We start from the raw sequence: 17,920 nt of genomic DNA, 5'->3' as shown, positions 1-17,920 counted from the left end.
CCGAAGAAAACCTATTCCCATCAGACGTAGGTCATGTTCATCATTTAACCACATCTGGTAGTAATCTGCTCCAGGCATCAAAGTCACTATCCTGCCTAAACTTGTCATGTCACTGAAAAAACAGAGTCCTGGCCACTGGGTGAGCCTGAAAAATCCCACTCTGCAATCTGGAACTGTGCAAAGTTAATGGGTGAATTGAAACCCTCGGCACTGAGTCTGCTTCTGAGCTGTCTCACAAGCCTGAGCCATGTCATGCTGTATCAAATAGTGGAACAGGAGGAGATGAGGAAATGCTGCTTTGAGATCATCTGTAATTCCTACATCTGTGAATCTGATAACATGCTGGTCCCCCCATACTTTGGAAAGATGTACCTCTCAGTGTTTCAGTGATCAGATGGGGATTATATTGTCAAGCATATGTTGATAAGAGAACTAGCAGGTTTTACAGACATTCTAAGAAAGCTGCGGTTCCTAATAACAGTGAATATTTTCTTATCTGAGTGCATTTAGTGACGTGACATGGCTGAAACCTTACATGGCCGTGCTTCCTTTAGAAGTTCATCTGATATTCAGACATTTACTGTCTGTTCAGGAAGTCCTGCACAATACTCCTTCCATCTCCTGATGCTCAGGAAAGGCCATTCTGAGCTCCTTGTACAATCCTTCTGTGCCCCTGTCAGAGGTGATGAGACCTCCAAAGAGGTTGTCTCCAAGTCCAGGATAGATAATTGCACAAATGTTTCCTAACGTGCCTCCAGGTACCTCTCCTTATTCTGACTGATATCTGTAGCAGCAGAGGCAGCTGTTCTGTATGTCCCTTGTTTGGACTCAGTATAACAGTCACTCTTTTGTCTGATTTTCTGGTTATGCTGGTGTGAATCCTCTTTCAGAGTGCCACTTGCTGACTTTGTGGGCTTCTTGTCCTCTTTGACTACTTCTAATCCAGTTCATTTTAAGGCCTCTCAGTTTTAGTTTATAATTTACAACTGCAGACTTCTTGCACCCCCCCTCTCTCCTCCACCCTCCGTCTGGAAGGATTTGCAGTGACACTGTGACCTTTCTTTTCTCTGTTAATTGCCTTCCCCATCTTCAAGCGGTGTATGTCACTTCTTTGCACATTTGAAGATACTAGTGGAAAGAAAACCTGATTCTAAATCCACTGACATGTAATCAAAATAAACGTTTTCTATGTAATAACAACAAAGCTACCATTTGTGTGACAGTACAAGGCTTTCTTTTCAGGATGGAGAATCTCTATATCAACCGTTTTATGCACATGTTCCAGTCTTCCTGGAGTGATTTTGCGGATTTCGAGAAGATCTTTGTGAGAATCAGTAACACGATCTCTGGTGAGTTTGTCAGAATTTTCTCATATTTGCATCATCAAATGACTGATATTCTGTCTTGAATTTATCTGATTAGAAAGGAAAAGGCTGACACACACTTGTGATGCACACTGTTTACCATAAACAGACAGTAATCTTAGGTTGCTGATCGTACAACCACCCATAAGACCACAAAGCGAAGTTAGTTATGATAGAAACACAGAATGGCTTGGGTTGGAAGGGACCTTAAAGACCCTCCAGTTCCAGCTCTCTGCCCGTGGCTTGCATGTTTTTAGTGGCACAATGAGTTGTTTTGACAAAACTTACAAGCCAACAGGCCAGTAAGTCTGGGGCATGTTGCAAAGGGCTGAGAATGAGCTGGGAGCTGCAACTTCTTCACCTAGTCCTGCGGCAGACAAAATAGTCCATCTGACCACAGCTGGAAGAACTGTAATTCTTGCTGAGAATGAGCGCAAGTTAGTACTTAAGAGGGCTTACAGCATCTATCCCAAATGTCATCTCTTTCCAAAAATGAACTGGAACTTATCATGCATGCTACAATCAACATGGTGACATGTTTACTATTTTGTGTTCACATCTTACCAGGAAAAGACACATTTCTTTAAGAGCCTGAGTTCCGCTTTTTTGCTTTTTGAATATTTGCTATCTGGAATGTCCCTTGTACTGGTAAAAATTCCACTGATGTAGTGTTAAAAGGCAAAGGCCAAATTCTTTTCCTCAATCCTTTTTGGTGTGAAGTCTTAGCAGTTAATTGAAGGCCAGGTGAAAGAGTTGCAGATGGAGTTGGGCTGATGGAGTCTTTTTTGTAAAGCAGGGCTGGGAAGACTTTGATTTGTGAATCAAACCCAACCAGCTACCCTGGCTTGTAGTTATATTATTTGATATTTTATTGTAGTAATGGATATAATAAATTCACAGATGTTGGTATTCAGTTAGCATGTAGCTTCTCAAGTATGTGTAAGTGTACTCATTCTGGCTCTGCAAAGGAACATTCTTTTCCTTCCTGCTCTGAAGTTTTGCCCCTTTTCAGGCTGACTAAGGACCAGTTAACAGAAATAGGAGGCATTTCTATGGTTTCAAATATAAAGTAAAGCACATAAGGAGGCTGGAGCTATTATAAATGAATTACATCAATTTGTTACATTTTATATGATTTTGGGGTAAAGTACAAGGATTAGATATAATCTACATTTAATGTCATTGATAGTATTTCTATACCCACAAGGAAAGCTCCAGTTCTGTGAGTTTTAAACTATAAGAATGGATCTCGGCTATGTGAGTGCACTTCTCAGTCTGAGTATTGGTAAGACTCGGCAGAAGCAAGTTTACGTTTTTCAGTCATGCCAGCTGTCAACATCAGTGGGATTTTGTTTTTCTTTAATCATGTGTTTCCTGACTCTCAACTTGTAGTCTGAAGTTGCAATAATGACATTAGGAAGTGCAGAACTGCAGTGTGTAAAACACACAGTACTACTAAAGATGTAATAAGGAGATGGAGTCCCCAAAACTGGTGTTTTATTCAGAGGAGTTATTAATCTGCTTTGTATTAACAGTTGAAAAATAAACAGAAAAAAAAAGAACAGCCAATGAGCAGTGCTAGTGAGAAGGCCAGAGTCAACATCGTTTCCAGGTACTTCTTACCCAGCTCCAGTCACTGCTGTTCTTTCCATTCCCACCTTGGGTATTTCCCATCCCCTGCCTGTGCCATTGATCTGGGGCTTAACTGTCTGTATAACAAACCCCACGTGTTTGAAGACTAAGGCTGAAGAATATTGTGGAAGACATAAGGAGGTGATCTGCAGATAGAGAGCATATTTTTCATAGAAGATGAATGTTTCAGTGCAGTATAACAAAAGGAGGGGGGGAGAAACTGAGAAATCTGAAATATGGTGATATTGATGCTGCAGACTTGTTTTCCTTTAGAATATGTGATGCAGCACTGGAAAGAAGATTTTATGTTTGGATACCAGTTTTTGAATGGCTGCAATCCTGTGCTGATCCGGCGATGCACGGAGATTCCCAAGAAGTTGCCAGTGACCATGGATATGGTAGAATGCAGCCTGGAGAGGAACCTGACCCTGGAGGAAGAAGTGAAGGTAGGGTATGGGGAGAAGTTGGATTCCATCTGCTCTTTCTTGTGTTCTCTGACCTCTGTTCCCTCTTCTAGCTACATTTCAGCCACATCTCCTCTTTCCAGCTGCAGGCCAGGCCCTTCTCCAGGTCAAGTTAAAGGGATACCAGCAGGCGGTGAAGGGTCCTTTGCAGTTCTTTTGTCTCAAAGGACAGGGACTGTCAGAGGTGCATTCTACCCTTTCCCAGAAGGATGGTACCCTCTGTCACCCACAGAGCTGAATTAAATTCCGAAGAAGGACTAGGAAGATGGTATATTTCTTTTGTCTGTACAATGAGCATGGGGTGTAGTATAGCATGAAACTTTCTTGCACCTCAGTGTCACTGCATGAATGCCAAATACAGAGTCATTCCCTGCTGAGAGGCCTGCTGTCAGACCCAGCAGACACAAGTCAGGTAGCTTGTGTAGAGGTAGGTGCTTGCTGTCCCGATGGCAAACATCACTCCTGGGCCTCCATGAGAAAGGGTGGGCCAGCAGCCACCTGTAACTGCAGGGCATGAACCAGCCTCTGGCCAAGACACCTCAGCCTTAGTTCTGAGCCTCGCTGCTCGTGTCTTTCTGCTTTTATTTCTTAACCTCTTTCAGTGCTGTCTTCTTCCTCTCTCATCCACCTTCCAGCTGCAGCCCTGTCTTTTTTCTGTCCTTCCCACCAGGAACATTGTTTGCTGTGTTCTTTCATTTTTTCCTCTCTCTGTTAAAACACACCAAACCCTTTTCACTTTTTTTCCAGCAAGGAAACATTTTCATTGTGGACTATGAACTGCTGGATGGTGTGGATGCCAATAAGACAGACCCATGCACAATACAGTATTTGGCTGCACCCATCTGTTTGCTGTACAAGAATCTGGAGAATAAAATAGTACCCATTGCAATCCAGGTGAGCTTGCTGTCAGAGTGTTTAAAGGGACACACTGCTTATCGTCCCATCTTAAACACATATGAATTTGAGGATTGTACCGTTTTCATCTCTTTCAGCTTGGTCAAAAGCCTGGGCCAGAAAATCCCATATTCCTTCCTTCAGATGCCACCTATGACTGGCTGCTGGCCAAAATCTGGGTTCGCTCATCTGATTTCCACATCCACCAGACAGTGACCCACCTGTTACGGACACACCTAGTCTCAGAGGTGTTCAGTATTGCCATGTTCCGGCAGCTGCCTGCTGTACATCCTCTCTTCAAGGTTGGTCTTTCCCTGAAGAGGTTCTGGGGGAGTCAGGGAGGTTTTCTTTTTGGCTTGACAAACCGAAAGCACATCCTGGTGGTAGCTCGTCTGGGATGGTTTCACCAGCTGCCTGGCAAGGCAGTGTAGAGCTAGTTGCTCTCATTGAGGACTTTGAACTCTACACACGGTTCACACGGTTGCTGTTGAATTCAATCAAAGAATTTGCTCTCTACCATTGTTTGTCATATTTCACAGCTGTTGGTGCCACACATGCGGTTCACGATAGCCATCAATACCAAAGCTCGAGAACAGCTCATCTGCGAATGTGGCCTTTTTGACAAGGTAAGTAATCCCCTTTGCAAATCTTTGTTATTTTTTGTGGGTCCCCGTGTGTTTTAATTCTTTAACAGTCACATACTGCGTTGTTTCTTGACTATCTGCTAAAGCACAAACATAGATAGCACCATCTGAGACACAGAAATGGTGACTTCAGTTAATTCACTTCCTGTTGCACTAAAGATGATATCTTTCACCTCTAAGTCATCAGTTCAGAACTGTATGATATCCAAATATCTAAACCTGACTGTAGTGGTATTTATTGCAATAATGGCTCTTCATCTCCTTGCTACCCCAGAAACAGCATGCCGCATCTAGGAGCCACAGTATGTTGGCAGGCAGCACTCTCTGTGGAAATGCACTAGCTGCAACCAGGACATGTTCCTCATACACCTCTGCCTTCCATGCTCCGAAGTTTTTCTGCCTACATAGAAAAGAGAAATTAATTGCAAATTCTTTCCTTGTCTTCTGTGCTCCTCTGCTGACTGTGGAGGCTTGGCAGACACTCCTGTCCCACTGAGCAGAAGGATGGCATCTGTACCCCATGCATGTGGGACAAGTGTGTTGCTAAGATCTGCTGATGAGGACCACACCGTTCCAGAATTGTTGGTTTCAGTCTAAATGTACAGCCAGACAGAAGAGAGTAAGAGCAAGCTGCATACTGCTTCAGTGCTAGCACCATGAAGTAAAATTTGGGAACTTCTGAGCAGCGATTATCTAAAGGATTTTGCAGTGTTTATTGTGAACATGCTGTGTTTTCCAAGTGAAACACCCAACAAAACTGTTGTCCTGGCTTAAATCCCAGGGAGTCTAATAGTGGCCTTCATTCCTAACCACCTGTCATCAGTCCTATCAGCACTTGGTGATTTAGAAAAGCTCTGGTCTGACACACTGCTGGCTGCCCTCCTTCACACACACACTCATTCTGGAGCATGGAGCTGTCAGAAAATGCTCTGGGTTCAGTACTTCTATACTTTATTACTGTATTCTATTATATTATTATAAGGAGATACATAAGGTGTGCCTGTGGGGAAAATGGATCTGTTATCTGTGGTTTGTGGAAAAAAGTGTGAAAACTCTGAGGTCAAAATGCAGAACTGCAATAGACCTCTGTAGTTTGGTACCCGTTTGTGTGGAGATATGCTTTCTTTTCCTGGTAAAAACACATCTCCTGGGAATTTGGACAGCCAGTCTTGGCACTGAGTGAGCCTAATTTATCTCCCACTGTTCATACCTTGCTGTTGTTCCTGTAGGCAAATGCTACAGGTGGAGGAGGACACGTACAAATGGTTCAGAAAGCAATGAAGGATCTGACTTACAGCTCTCTCTGCTTTCCTGAAGATATCAAAGCTAAGGGGATGGACAGCAAAGAGGATATCCCCTACTACTATTACCGAGATGATGGCATTAGAGTTTGGGAGGCAATAAAGAGGTAAGAGGCCATGGTTCTGGAAAGGGCAAATAAAGTCTTTGTCACAGAGACACTACTCCATTTTGTCTCTGTTCTACATCAGCCTTGTGAATACAGCTTGGGCTGTTTGATCTCATGGCATCTTTTTGTGAGAGGAGGGGGATTAGTCATACTGGTTGGTGCCTGGTGCTCCCCTCTAGTGTATGCAGTTCGTGTGTTTCCTCTAATGTGTCTGCCACTCATGGAACTTGCTTATGATTCTTCTTCCTGCTCTTGTCAGCAATGAAGCTAAACCATTAAATGTGGCTCACATAAGAGAGCTGTGTTTTGAAGTCCAGTAAATGAAAATATTGACTGATTTGAACTAAACCTTTCTTAAAGTGCCTTAAAATTGCAAGGTCCAGATTGTGCCAAGAAGGGCAGTAAATTTGAGTCTGGAGAAGACTTGGGAGAGTGAAACATGGATCCTTTTCAGAAAATAAGGTGCTTATAGTGCAAGACTAATGCTTTGAATGTTGTTTATATCTTTGTCTCCTATGATTTTGGAACAGAGAATATCTTTGCATATTTCCTACAATGGTTAGTGCCTGTTGGAGAGAAGAGGAAATTATAACTTTTCTGTGTTTGCTTGATAGAGTTTCCCTGCCTGCGCGTGCTTGTTCTTTGCCCTTCTCTTTCCTGTGCTTTCTTGTGCTAATTGAGGCAGGATATCTTTTCAAATACCAGAGAGTAAACTCCATTTAATTTGACTGTCAGTGCTAGCTGGAGGAGGATATTACATGGCCTCAGACTTGGTTGAGAGATTCATCGTAAGTGCTTGGTTTATAAATGGTGAGAGCAGGGGCCTTCTGAGTGCTGGGTGTCCTCACATCTGAGCCCACTCACACGTGTGTCACCACAGCCTCCTTTTCTCTGAAGGGGTGTCAGTTTCTGCTCTTGGATGAAATGACTGCTGTTCCCAGCCTGCCCTTTTAGGTCCCTTCCAGCTTGAGATATTCTATGCTTCTACGACTGTGGTCCAGTGTATTTTTAATGGTGGGGCAGTGACACCTCAGTTGGAAATAATTGCACTCCCACTGCTTGTGGAAGGGTGTTGAGCCCTGCTCTTGCCCCCCTACTCTTCCTCACAAGGTGAATACTCTCTGCAAGCTCAGCAGATGGTCTTCAGTAGGATTTCTTTCTGCTTTTTTGTTTTGTCTTTCTTTTTGTATTTGTTCCTCTGTCTGCAGTTTTGCAGAGGATGTGATTCAAATCTACTACGAGAGTGATGAGGTGGTGTGTGAAGATGTGGAACTCCAGGCCTTTGTCAAAGACATTTACATGTACGGGATGAGGGGCGTGAAGTCCTCAGGTAAGGTACGATGGCCTGGCCGGCTCTGCAGCTCCCCAGGTCTCTAGTGATGGCAAGGCTGTGTGCACTGTGCATCTTGAACTGTTGGTGGCCCCCTCCCTTCTTTGCCCACAGACTCAGTTTTATGGTCTGCCCCTGCAGGCTGAGAACCTGCCCAGCTTGCAGCATCACCCCTCTGCACTGCTGCCACACCAAGGGCTGGGGCAGAGCGAGTAGGATGACCTGGGTCTGTAAAGAATAGGAAGGGCATAAGTGGGGGACAGCTGGCCTTCCCCTGCTGTCTCCACTCCTGCTGCAGGAGCACTGTTCTGACCAAGAGCATGTTGAGCTCCTTTACAAAGATAAGCACAGTGTGCTGAGGACAGGAGTATGCAGGAATGGGTGTGCATCCTCTCCTCTTTAGTCTTGGTGCCTGGCCAGAGTTACCGTGTCTTCTTGCCCCTGCCAGGTTGAGTTTGCATCTGCAGCAGGTTCATGGTGCAGAAATAACAGCAGCTGGCACTGAGGCAGCTCAACCCGAGGTGCTGTCAGCTGTCTAGTTATCCTGGGACATGTCATCATGCTGGCCTGGGACAGGGGCACAGAGTGGAGGGTGGGTCTGTAATGTTGGGACAGGAAAGATGAAGGCTCGGATGTGCTTTGCTGACAAAATATTTCCCTTTCCCTGACTATTCTGTTCTTTCTTTAAATAGCTCTGTTTGATTACTCCCCCTCAAAGACTGCTTGATTCACCTATTTCTGTTCCTCATTCTGTTGTTTTTGTTTCAGAAGTTCTCATTTCCTCACTTACTGTTTCAGCAAATAAGCTCTCCCCACACTTGTTCCCACAGTGCACTTGATTGCTGAGCCTCAGACATTTATAAATACAAGCAGACAGCCACTTGCTCTTTGTCATGAACTTTCCCTGCTTGCATTGCAGAAGGAAGAAAAAGGGACTCTCTGGGTTCCTCGCTTTAGGGTAGGTGTGAGGACAGAGGTGCCATATATTTTAAAGGTATAATTATGCTTTGCCTTTCTCCTAAGGAATGCCACTCGCTTTTGCAGACAGTGACGATGCCTTACAAATCTGTATGAGGTAAGGCAGGATCACTCTGCTTTTATGGCTGTACAGCCAAAACAGAGAGCGTGATTAACTGCTGTTAGAGCACATGGCAGAACCAGTAACAAAGTCAGAAGGAGGAAGCCCTGTTCTTCAGTGACTGTTGCATGGTCCTGCAATTCACACTTTTGACTGATGGCTACTGACGGAGTAACTGGGTTATTTCATGGCTGGGTTACTCATGCTTTTCTTCTTTTTCATTCAGGGTTTCCTAAGGTGATTAAGACACGGGAGAAACTAGCAGAATATCTCACAGTGATCATATTCACCACATCAGCCCAGCACGCAGCTGTGAATTTTGGCCAGGTAGGAATTTCTGGGATGACTGGTCATCCTTCTAGGCTGAGAGATGCACCTACCAGGGCACAGCCTGAGAACTGCTGTTTGGTAGATAAGCAGACATTACCTTCCTCTTTCTGACCAAACAGGGTCATCTGCAAATTCCTGTGAGAACTGTGGAAACACTTATTTTGGAAACATTTGGAATAATTTTGAGTACTAGCTAGGTACTGAAACTCAGGTTTGGGAGTTATAGCTTGTATATTTTGAGTTCATTCATTTTATTATCAGGCAGTCATGACTTGTGCTGGGTGGGTGCCTGTTGGGGTATCAGAGCCATGGAGGTCTCTGACAGCATCCCAGCAAGGAGTGCATGTGCAAGCTCACAGACCTGGCACAGGGAATCACAGCCCCAATAACAATGATTATCACCAAATCTGGTGATTTAAGAATGACACATTATGACTGGCGAACAGCAATCTTATCCTCCAAACACAATAAAAATTGTAAGCTTGTTTTACCACAGTACTGTAGACATGTTCTTTTTTAGTGGTTCTATCAGAGATGACCTCAAACTAGGAAGAGATCATTGTATATTAAAATAGCTAAATTCTTAGCCTGACCAATTAATCTGTGTCTGTCATCAGCTGCTCCTATGGAGGTGACTTCACTCTCTCCCTTGTGAGATCCTTCTGGGAAAAATAGTAGGGACTTTCTCACCTCCTACGGTGCTTCACAGGAGCATCTCTCTCTCTGTCCTTTGGTTTCATTAGTATCTTCTCATACAGTCTCCTATTACAGAAACAGACTCCCCAGTGCCAAGTTCCATCATTTCCTTTGAAGCATTCCTGAATACCTGTCACTGTAGCTTTTCACTGTGCTTTCTTGCCTTATGCAGTATGACTGGTGTTCCTGGATTCCCAATGCCCCTCCGACAATGCGCTGCCCTCCTCCGACAGAAAAGGGGACAGTCACCATCGAGCAGATTGTGGAGAGTCTGCCAGACAGAGGGCGTTCTTGTTGGCATCTGGGAGCTGTCTGGGCCTTGAGCCAGTTCCAGGACAATGAAGTAAGTGAACCTCCTTTCTCCAGGAGGTGGGGGACGTAGAGAGACCTTGAGAGCTTTAGAAAGACTGCATTGACTTACGTGGTTGTAGTGCTGTGTTTGGCTTGAGTATCCAGGGATGAGAAGCACCAGCCAGGGATGGAGGATGGGCAGGACACATCTTTCACTGGCAGCGCCAGTTTAGGCTAGCTTAAATACTGACTGGGTATAATAGTAGCACTCCTAAAGCGTAGGGTGTTGTTCTGCTGGATGAAGTAGCGTTGAGACAGAACAGTCTGAAAGCATGATTTCTTGGTGGTTTTTTTCAACCAGCTGTTTCTGGGCATGTATCCAGACGAACATTTCGTGGAGAAGCCGGTGAAAGAGGCCATGGCAAAATTCCGCAAGAACCTGGATGAGATCGTCAGTGCCATCACAGAGCGCAACAAGAACAAGAAGCTCCCTTACTACTACCTGTCCCCAGATCGCATTCCCAACAGTGTCGCTGTTTGAGCAATAAGGAGAGCCTAGAGGAGTATACAACCAGTGAATGTTTTCCTGTTACATATGGTCCTCATTAGAGACCTTCTAGAAATGTGTAATATAACAAACATGCTTCCTCCATCAGAGCTGACCCGTACTCTATTTTGGCTTTAAAAGCAAATTTAATTGTGACAAATCTTGCACACAGTTTAGGCAGCAGCTCCTTTTAACAAGCTTTTATCACCAAGATTTTCATATTAATCTTAGAATCAATACCAGCAATAGTGTAAGCTTTCCATTTCCCAGTCAAGGCAAAGAAATCACAGAAATTACACTGCTTTCAAGCCGAGTACTGCCACGTCATGCGTGTGTGAGAATTGGTCATAGCAGTGAAAAGGTACTGGATGAAGAGGGTTGTCTTCCTACTCTTCATTTCACTCATTTGATTCCACAAAAATAGTGTCAGGAGCAATAAACAAGTCTCATCTTTTAAGTAAGTCCTTCCTATTTTTAATAGATGATGCTCTCGAGATGAATTTGTGGTCTTTAAAGTTTTTGTGTTATTTATAATCTGATTAAAAAACATACGTTAAATATTTTCACTACAACTTTGAATGGCCCAGTCAGGATGAAGGTAAAAGCAGGACATAGACAAGAGTTGTTTTTACCACCTTCTTACAGTGAAGTCACTTTTTTCATTTAAAAGGAGAAAAATCTGATTTATAGAAGAGGATTTTTTTTTTTATCTATATACCTATGTATTTTCTACATGAAACTTAATAGATTTGTTTCAGCATCTGCCAGAAGAGTTTTCTGTCACTGATATGCATGGGCAAAGGTTTTGCTTAGCATAGTGACAAGTAAGTACAGGCTTAGCAATGATTATTCTCTGTTTCATTGCAGAGAAGGCTGGGTTTCGTGGGCAGCTTCATTTGTTCTTGGAGGGAAGAAAGGCCACTTTCTATAAAGGTTATGGAGAAAGGTCAAATGATAGCTCCTAATCTCTGGATTTGTCTAATCAGGCATAATCTGTTCTGCCTTAGAGATACCTGAGTTGGGTCTGTTGTATTCAGAGATGGCTAGGCTGAAGTATCTGGGCTTTGGTTTGAGAGAGTCTCAGAGATAACCAAGGGGAAAAATGAGATTTGGGAAATTTAAGAGTAGAAGTTTAATGAATTACACTTGTGGATTATTTTTCCAAGATTTTGTTCTTTATACTAGTGGTTTAAGCCTGCAGTGTTTATTTTGTTGTATGTTTTTTAAATAGATGAGAAAGCTGCTTATGCTAATAAAACAGAACTGAACAAGAAAATCTAGCTTTTATTTCTTAACTCACTTTCTAATGCTGTATGTTTTGAAGAACTTGATAGGAATATAAGGTTTGCATAAGGAATGTAGGAAGATAAGGTGCTGGGTAGAGAAATGAGGCTCCTGTACATTAAGAAAATAGAGTTATTTCTGTCTTGTGTGAGCTTCCAATAAGATTGGTGTGAAAGTGTCTTTCATGTTACATATGAAATACAGAATTGGAAAGGACAACTATTTTAGACCCTTGGCAATAGTCTGATTTCCTTTTTCTTCTACCAGTGAAAGAGCTTCAGCAAAAATGTGGACAGTGAGACCACTTCCTTCTCTTGAGGAAGTACGCTTATGACTTGTGTGTTTCCCTCTCACCGCAACACATGAGAATGGATGCAGGCACCAAGACATGCAATTGTGAGCAGTGCTGGAAGAGTGACAGAGGACCGGAGACCATAACATGCGAACCACAAAAGCAAAAAAAAAAAAAAAAAAAAAAAGCACAACTGAATTTCACAACAAACTGATGCAATATATGCAGTTCACCCCCCTAGCTCACATTCTTCCCCCCCCCATACATGTTGAAAGTCAGCCTTCCCATGATAATGATCTGCACAGTAAAGCACTTTTCTGGAAAAAGTATGGAAAGAGAATCTGATGGCTGCTCTTGTATCTGTTCCCTTGCATCCCACCCTGCAGACCTGGGTCCAAGGGGAAGCTTGGGGAATTTACTGTGCAGCTTTCAAGGCTGATACCAGCAGCCTGATTTAACTGCAGCAGAGGCTGTGGATCGAGGTGAGGAGGTTAAAAGTAACACTGTCGCTAGTAAGGAAGCAAATACCAAAGTGCTTACTTATTTTCTCCCATCCTACTCCCTGCTCCCTTTACAGCCAGACCAGAAAGTGTCCTTCCTGTGTGCGGCCTGCAAGTTGTTTTACTGCAACCTTAGCCACGGCTTGAACAGATGTGTCCCTAAAGTCACACTTCTAAAGTCCTGCAGCATCCACTCCCAAGATCACTGCTGGGCAAACATGAAAGGATCAGCTCTCTCTGAAGTGGGTAATGCATTCACTTGTGTGATAGATGTGAGATGATGTACATTTAAAGGTAATATTTGACAAGATTTAAAAGTCAGTGGTGCATGTCTCAGCTGGATGGCCGATGGCCAGTATGTAACCTGCCTTCTCAGCTCCAGAACCCTTGCTGTCTTTCCCAGTTGCTGTGACTTTCTATCAGCTGGGAGACTTTCCCTGCGGAATACCCTGACATTGACTTAGGAGGGTCTGCTGTCTCTGTCTTTCCTTACAGTGTATGGTCATAGAAGAGGACACTAACTATAAAACACCATTAGTGGTAGTGAGAATAGAAAAATACTTCCCAGCCCCTTTGGCTTTACAAATAAAGGAGAAACCCTAGAAGAAAAAAAAAAAAAAGAAAAAGAAAAAAAAGGAGGACTTACGCACGAGAAGAGGCATTAATAGGGGGGAAAAGCATTTCCCTGAATATTTGACTGTTTGGGTTCACTGGCAGGAGGGAGGACTTAACCCCCTGCAGCCATCCCTGCTCTCATCACTGACCTCTCATGTGTAACCTGAGATTCAGGTTAATTCTCAAGCTCTCTTCTGGGTTGCACGAGAGAAGACCCTCCCACCCACCTGCTCAGCTGGGTTGCCATTGCTCTGTCCCAAGGCGATTCAGTTCCCTGCTCACACCCATGCAGTTCTGGAGGGCAGATCTTATGTTCCTGTTTGGCCACTCCAAATTGTTTGCTCTATTGCATACAGAGCAGAACAGAGAAGAACTCCCAGAAGACTTGTTTCTAAAGAGCAAGTTTTAATCAGCATCCGATCTTCCCTTCTGCAGGAGTAGTTAAGTGGTATCTTAAGAAATAATTGCATGTGCTAAGAGAGTAGCTCAGAGTGCTTACTTCATTTCATCTGTTTGATTAAGAGGAATAAATATTGCACAATCAGACAGAGCTGGTAAGTTTGAACATTAACTGAGTCACGGTGGGTTTTTTTTGTCCAGAAGATGAGGTTACTATCACTTTGACCTACCTTCATATAACACAGGTATTTACATTTCAAATTCAGTAGAGGCTCTTGAACTGCCTCTGCAGAAAACTCCTCCTTTTCTGAAGTAGAGTTCACTCTGTTGCTTCACTCATTTGTCTCACTCATGACCACTTCTTGCTGTTAAAGATACGTGCCATGTCCCCAGCCCGCATACATGTGGTTGTTGCAGACAGCTTCTTGCAGTAGCTCTGTGCAGCTGAGGATCCTTCTCTGACTGGTTCCCTGCTACATCCTTCCCTTTTCCTTTATTAAACAGTAGATTTAATTTCCAGAAGCCTTTTATATTAAGACTTTCTTTGAACTTGTCAGTTCACATTGCACTCTCTAGACAGCCACCACAATTGAATAGCTCTTATTTCAGTTACTATTTCCTAAGCTGGAGATCATCAAAAGGAAACTTAATCAAAAGCCACACCTGTGCTCAGCTCTGTAATAAGGAACAGCTTATGATGTTGTATCTATGAGATGGAAAACAAAGCAAAACAAAAAACAAGCAGAAGAACAACTCCAAAAACACAACAACAAAAATTTGCTGAGCCTTGGTTGATCTACTTCTATCACAGAATAGCTCAGACCTTAAAGACCATTGAGCTTGAACATCTCTGTCATGGTCTAGGCTGCCACCCACCTGCTCGGGCTGCCCAGAGCCTCATCCAGCCTGGCCTTGAATTCCTCCAGAGATGAGTGCATCACAGCTTCATCAGACACCCTGTGACAGTGCCTCAGTATCTTAAGAAATTCCTGCCTCCTAATGCCTAACCTAAACCTACCCTCATTCAGCTTAAAAGCATTCTAGCTTGTTCTATCACTGCTAGGTTGCAGCAGAAATGCCAAAGCAGGGCTTGAACAGGTGGTTTTATACCTGGTGGAAAGGTGGGGCCAACCCAGGGGAGCTCAGGTGCAGGCAATGCTGCTGTGTGGAGCCAGGATCCACCCCTTCCCAGAGCTCATCTAAGGTTTGGCAGTGGAAGTGAAGGTGGTTTGCCAGTGATTCTTGCCTTCTGTAGCCCTTCTGAAGGTAAGCAGCAGCTTTTCTTTGTTTTTGTATCTGCTGCTGCTGCTGTGTTTGGGCTTGTTCTCATTTGCTGTAGCCGAGGGCTTTGCCACCCTGCTGTTATTGCTGTACTTTCCCTCACGTTACAGTATTACATAGACCACATAAAAAGTCAGTCCCCGTCCTGTTTATAAGCTTCCTTCACCTGATAGAAGCTGCTTTGGGGCATTTTCTTCCCTGAGATAAGCAAACCCAATTCCTTCAACTTTTCTTGATAAAAGGGGTGTTGCAGCTCTTTGCTCATCTTTGTGGCCTTCCTCTGGACCCGCTCTGTCATCTCTATGCTCTGTCTTGTGCTGAGGGCCCCAGGCGCAGTGCTCCACATGAAGCCTCGTGAGGGTAGAGAGGGACAATTGCCTTCCTCTCTTGATGCAGCCCAGGATCCCCTCAGTTTTCTGTGTTGAAGCACACACTGTTGGCTCACACTGAGCTTCTAGTCCACCAGAACCCTCAAGTTGTTCTCTGCAGGGCTGATCTCAGTGAGTTCTTCTCCTGATTTTGTTCATATCTAGCGAGGCTCTGACCCTGGGATGCACAATATTAGACCCATAGATTTCTATGCATTCAGTCTCATTGTGTGGTCTCAGACTTGCTCTTGTCTTATGCTGGGAGGGATTTTGATCTACCAGCCCCCACCTGGAGGTTTAGGGACATGAGAGAGTTGCAGAGCCTGACCGCCAGCGAAGTCTGAGTTGAAGAACTCACTGAGCACCTCAGCCTTCCCTACATCTGTTGTTGCCTTTTCTTGCTAATGAGAGTGAGTACGCTTTGCTCGCCCTTTCTCTTCTGAGTGGTGTACCTGGAGAAATCCCATCCTGTTTTTTTGCTTTTTGGTTTTGGTTTTTAATCTTCTGCTGAGTTGAGTTTCATCTGAACTGCTGGGGGCTGGAGAACTCACTCTGTCAGAAAGGTGTCCTTAAAGAGCTCCTTTCATTCTCCTTTCAAACTCAGCACTTGAGAATATACATCTATTTGTTTTTCTTCTGTACATGGAGTGCTGAACTCTGTTTTATGTACTGATTTCATAATTAGCCTTCTCTGCCTGAGTTAACTGAAAGCTGTGAAGCATATCGAAAGTTGCAGAAACAGAATCTATGAAAAATAATGCTGCTTGGCTGGTGCTATTCCCTTGTGGTGAAGGGGGGGAAAGAACCAAGGAGAGTGACAGGTCTTTTTGTTTTCTGAGCACTTAATAATGATGGGGATTTTAATGCTGGAACTCATTTTTACTGGAGGATTCACCTTTGTTGTTTATTGTCTTTGGGATTCTATATGCTGTTCAGAAACAATTGCTCAGATGTAGGTAACTTACAGTGAACCTGTTTCAATCTGTGTCAAGTGTTGACAGAGAGGCATGGTGTTACTGACCCCTCTGTGGAAATAGATAGATAGATAGATAGATAGATAGACAGACAGATAGATAGATAGATAGATAGATAGATGATAGCTGCTTCCAGCATGCTTTGCACTTTACAGGGACACTGCATACTTTGCTCCTGTAAGGCAATAAATGCTGCCTGAGGAATGCAGCGATAGCTGCTCAGAGTAAAGAGTTCTGATAGAGTGTGACAGCACGATGTAGTTGTTAAACATGTGATCTGAGCACAGTGTTATTCTCATTGTCATGGGAGGAGGCCAGTCCAACTCTAAGCAAATCCCATGGAAAGGGAGAACAAGTTTAGTCTTGTGATCCCTGAAAAATCTTAAAGGCAAATTCACCTTTCTCTAAACTACTGCAGTTTGTGACTATTTATGCAGGTGGGCCTTAACAGCATGAATCTTCTGTGGGGTAAATAGAATGAAGGCTTCTCTGAACAGAGAACATACATACTGTGGTATTATCATTTTGGGCCACCAAAAAGGGTATTATTTCCTAGATAATTGTTTTGTTTAGAAAAGTAAGTAAGTGAAATACTCTGAATTGGAGGGGAAAACAAACTGCCATTGTGATTTTACATCTGGAAACCAGATTGGTTAGAAACCAGTTATTTTGTGAGAGTAGTAGCAAGTAAATTTAAGAGTGACAAACCAATTTTAAGAGCTGTCTCAAACCAAGCAAATTCTTTGTGTGGTTTTTCTAAGTAGAGTCTTGGAATTGGTGTCCTATCTCAGGGGAAATCATGGAGAAGAGGGTAAAGTGAGTCAAAGGATGACTTTAGGAATGTGCTTTTCTCTTTGATCATCCTACTGTAACTGACTATTTTTAAAAACAAATTGAAAAGGTGTCAGCCCAATGATCTCCACAGCTGCCTTCCCCAGCAGTACCAACAGGTGAGCTCACTTTTCTTCCTTGGAGTTTGTTGGACCCATTCCCACACACTTTTGCTAGGCTTGTGAAGTTTGTGGGGTCTTATCTCTCAGGAAATGTGTTAAGAATGATAAGCAATTCTGCATGACTTTACCAAAGGTAGCATGTGTAGGTAGTCTGAAGAGCTTATGCTGTACTTAGAATCTATGAACCACTGAGAACAGCTAAGTCAAGTTTAAAGGACCCAGCAAGCTTTATTCTTACCATTATTTATTTATTCTTTATTTAAAAAGAAATCCCCATGGTTTGTCACAAAGCGGGTAGGATTGTGGGAAGGGATTTATCTTGTCTGCACAGTAACCCATGTTGATGTGGAAGGGAAATGAATGTGGACATACATAAGTAAGTACTGCAAGGGAGTATAAAAACTGGAGAAGGTTTTAGAGTTTCCTCGTGTGCTGTGTGACTAGAGATCAGCATTCAATATCAGCAGTGATAGGAACAAATGGTCAGCTTTTTGGAGGTGCTCGTGGTCAAACACTGCTACCAAACTCATGTGAATTAAGGATAGAAGGATGTTGCTTTTCTCATAAAAACAGGAA

The 17,920-nt window shown here is 43.4% G+C and overlaps 1 protein-coding gene across 2 annotated transcripts in view; it reads left to right on the top strand.

The window, feature by feature from the left end:
- The window catches only part of ALOX5 (arachidonate 5-lipoxygenase), a 30,677-nt gene extending 18,723 nt beyond the window's left edge, over positions 1–11,954 (top strand). For both annotated transcript variants that reach the window (XM_085554506.1, XM_015866859.3), the window contains exons 5-14: positions 1,243–1,349; positions 3,270–3,442; positions 4,208–4,354; positions 4,453–4,656; positions 4,894–4,980; positions 6,228–6,406; positions 7,615–7,736; positions 9,041–9,141; positions 10,013–10,183; positions 10,493–11,954. In XM_085554506.1, coding sequence (XP_085410632.1) covers positions 1,243–1,349; positions 3,270–3,442; positions 4,208–4,354; positions 4,453–4,656; positions 4,894–4,980; positions 6,228–6,406; positions 7,615–7,736; positions 9,041–9,141; positions 10,013–10,183; positions 10,493–10,672 — 1,471 coding nt within the window. In that variant the 3' untranslated portion in view covers positions 10,673–11,954. The remainder of the gene's footprint in view (positions 1–1,242; positions 1,350–3,269; positions 3,443–4,207; positions 4,355–4,452; positions 4,657–4,893; positions 4,981–6,227; positions 6,407–7,614; positions 7,737–9,040; positions 9,142–10,012; positions 10,184–10,492) is intronic.
- Positions 11,955–17,920: the final 5,966 nt, after the last annotated feature.

Source organism: Coturnix japonica, chromosome 8, assembly GCF_054131305.1.
Source record: "Coturnix japonica strain WE chromosome 8, WE-NBRP24, whole genome shotgun sequence".
NCBI lineage: Eukaryota > Metazoa > Chordata > Aves > Galliformes > Phasianidae > Coturnix > Coturnix japonica.
The sequence above is the reverse complement of the archived record's forward strand: the minus strand, read 5'-3'. Positions and strand labels throughout refer to the sequence as shown.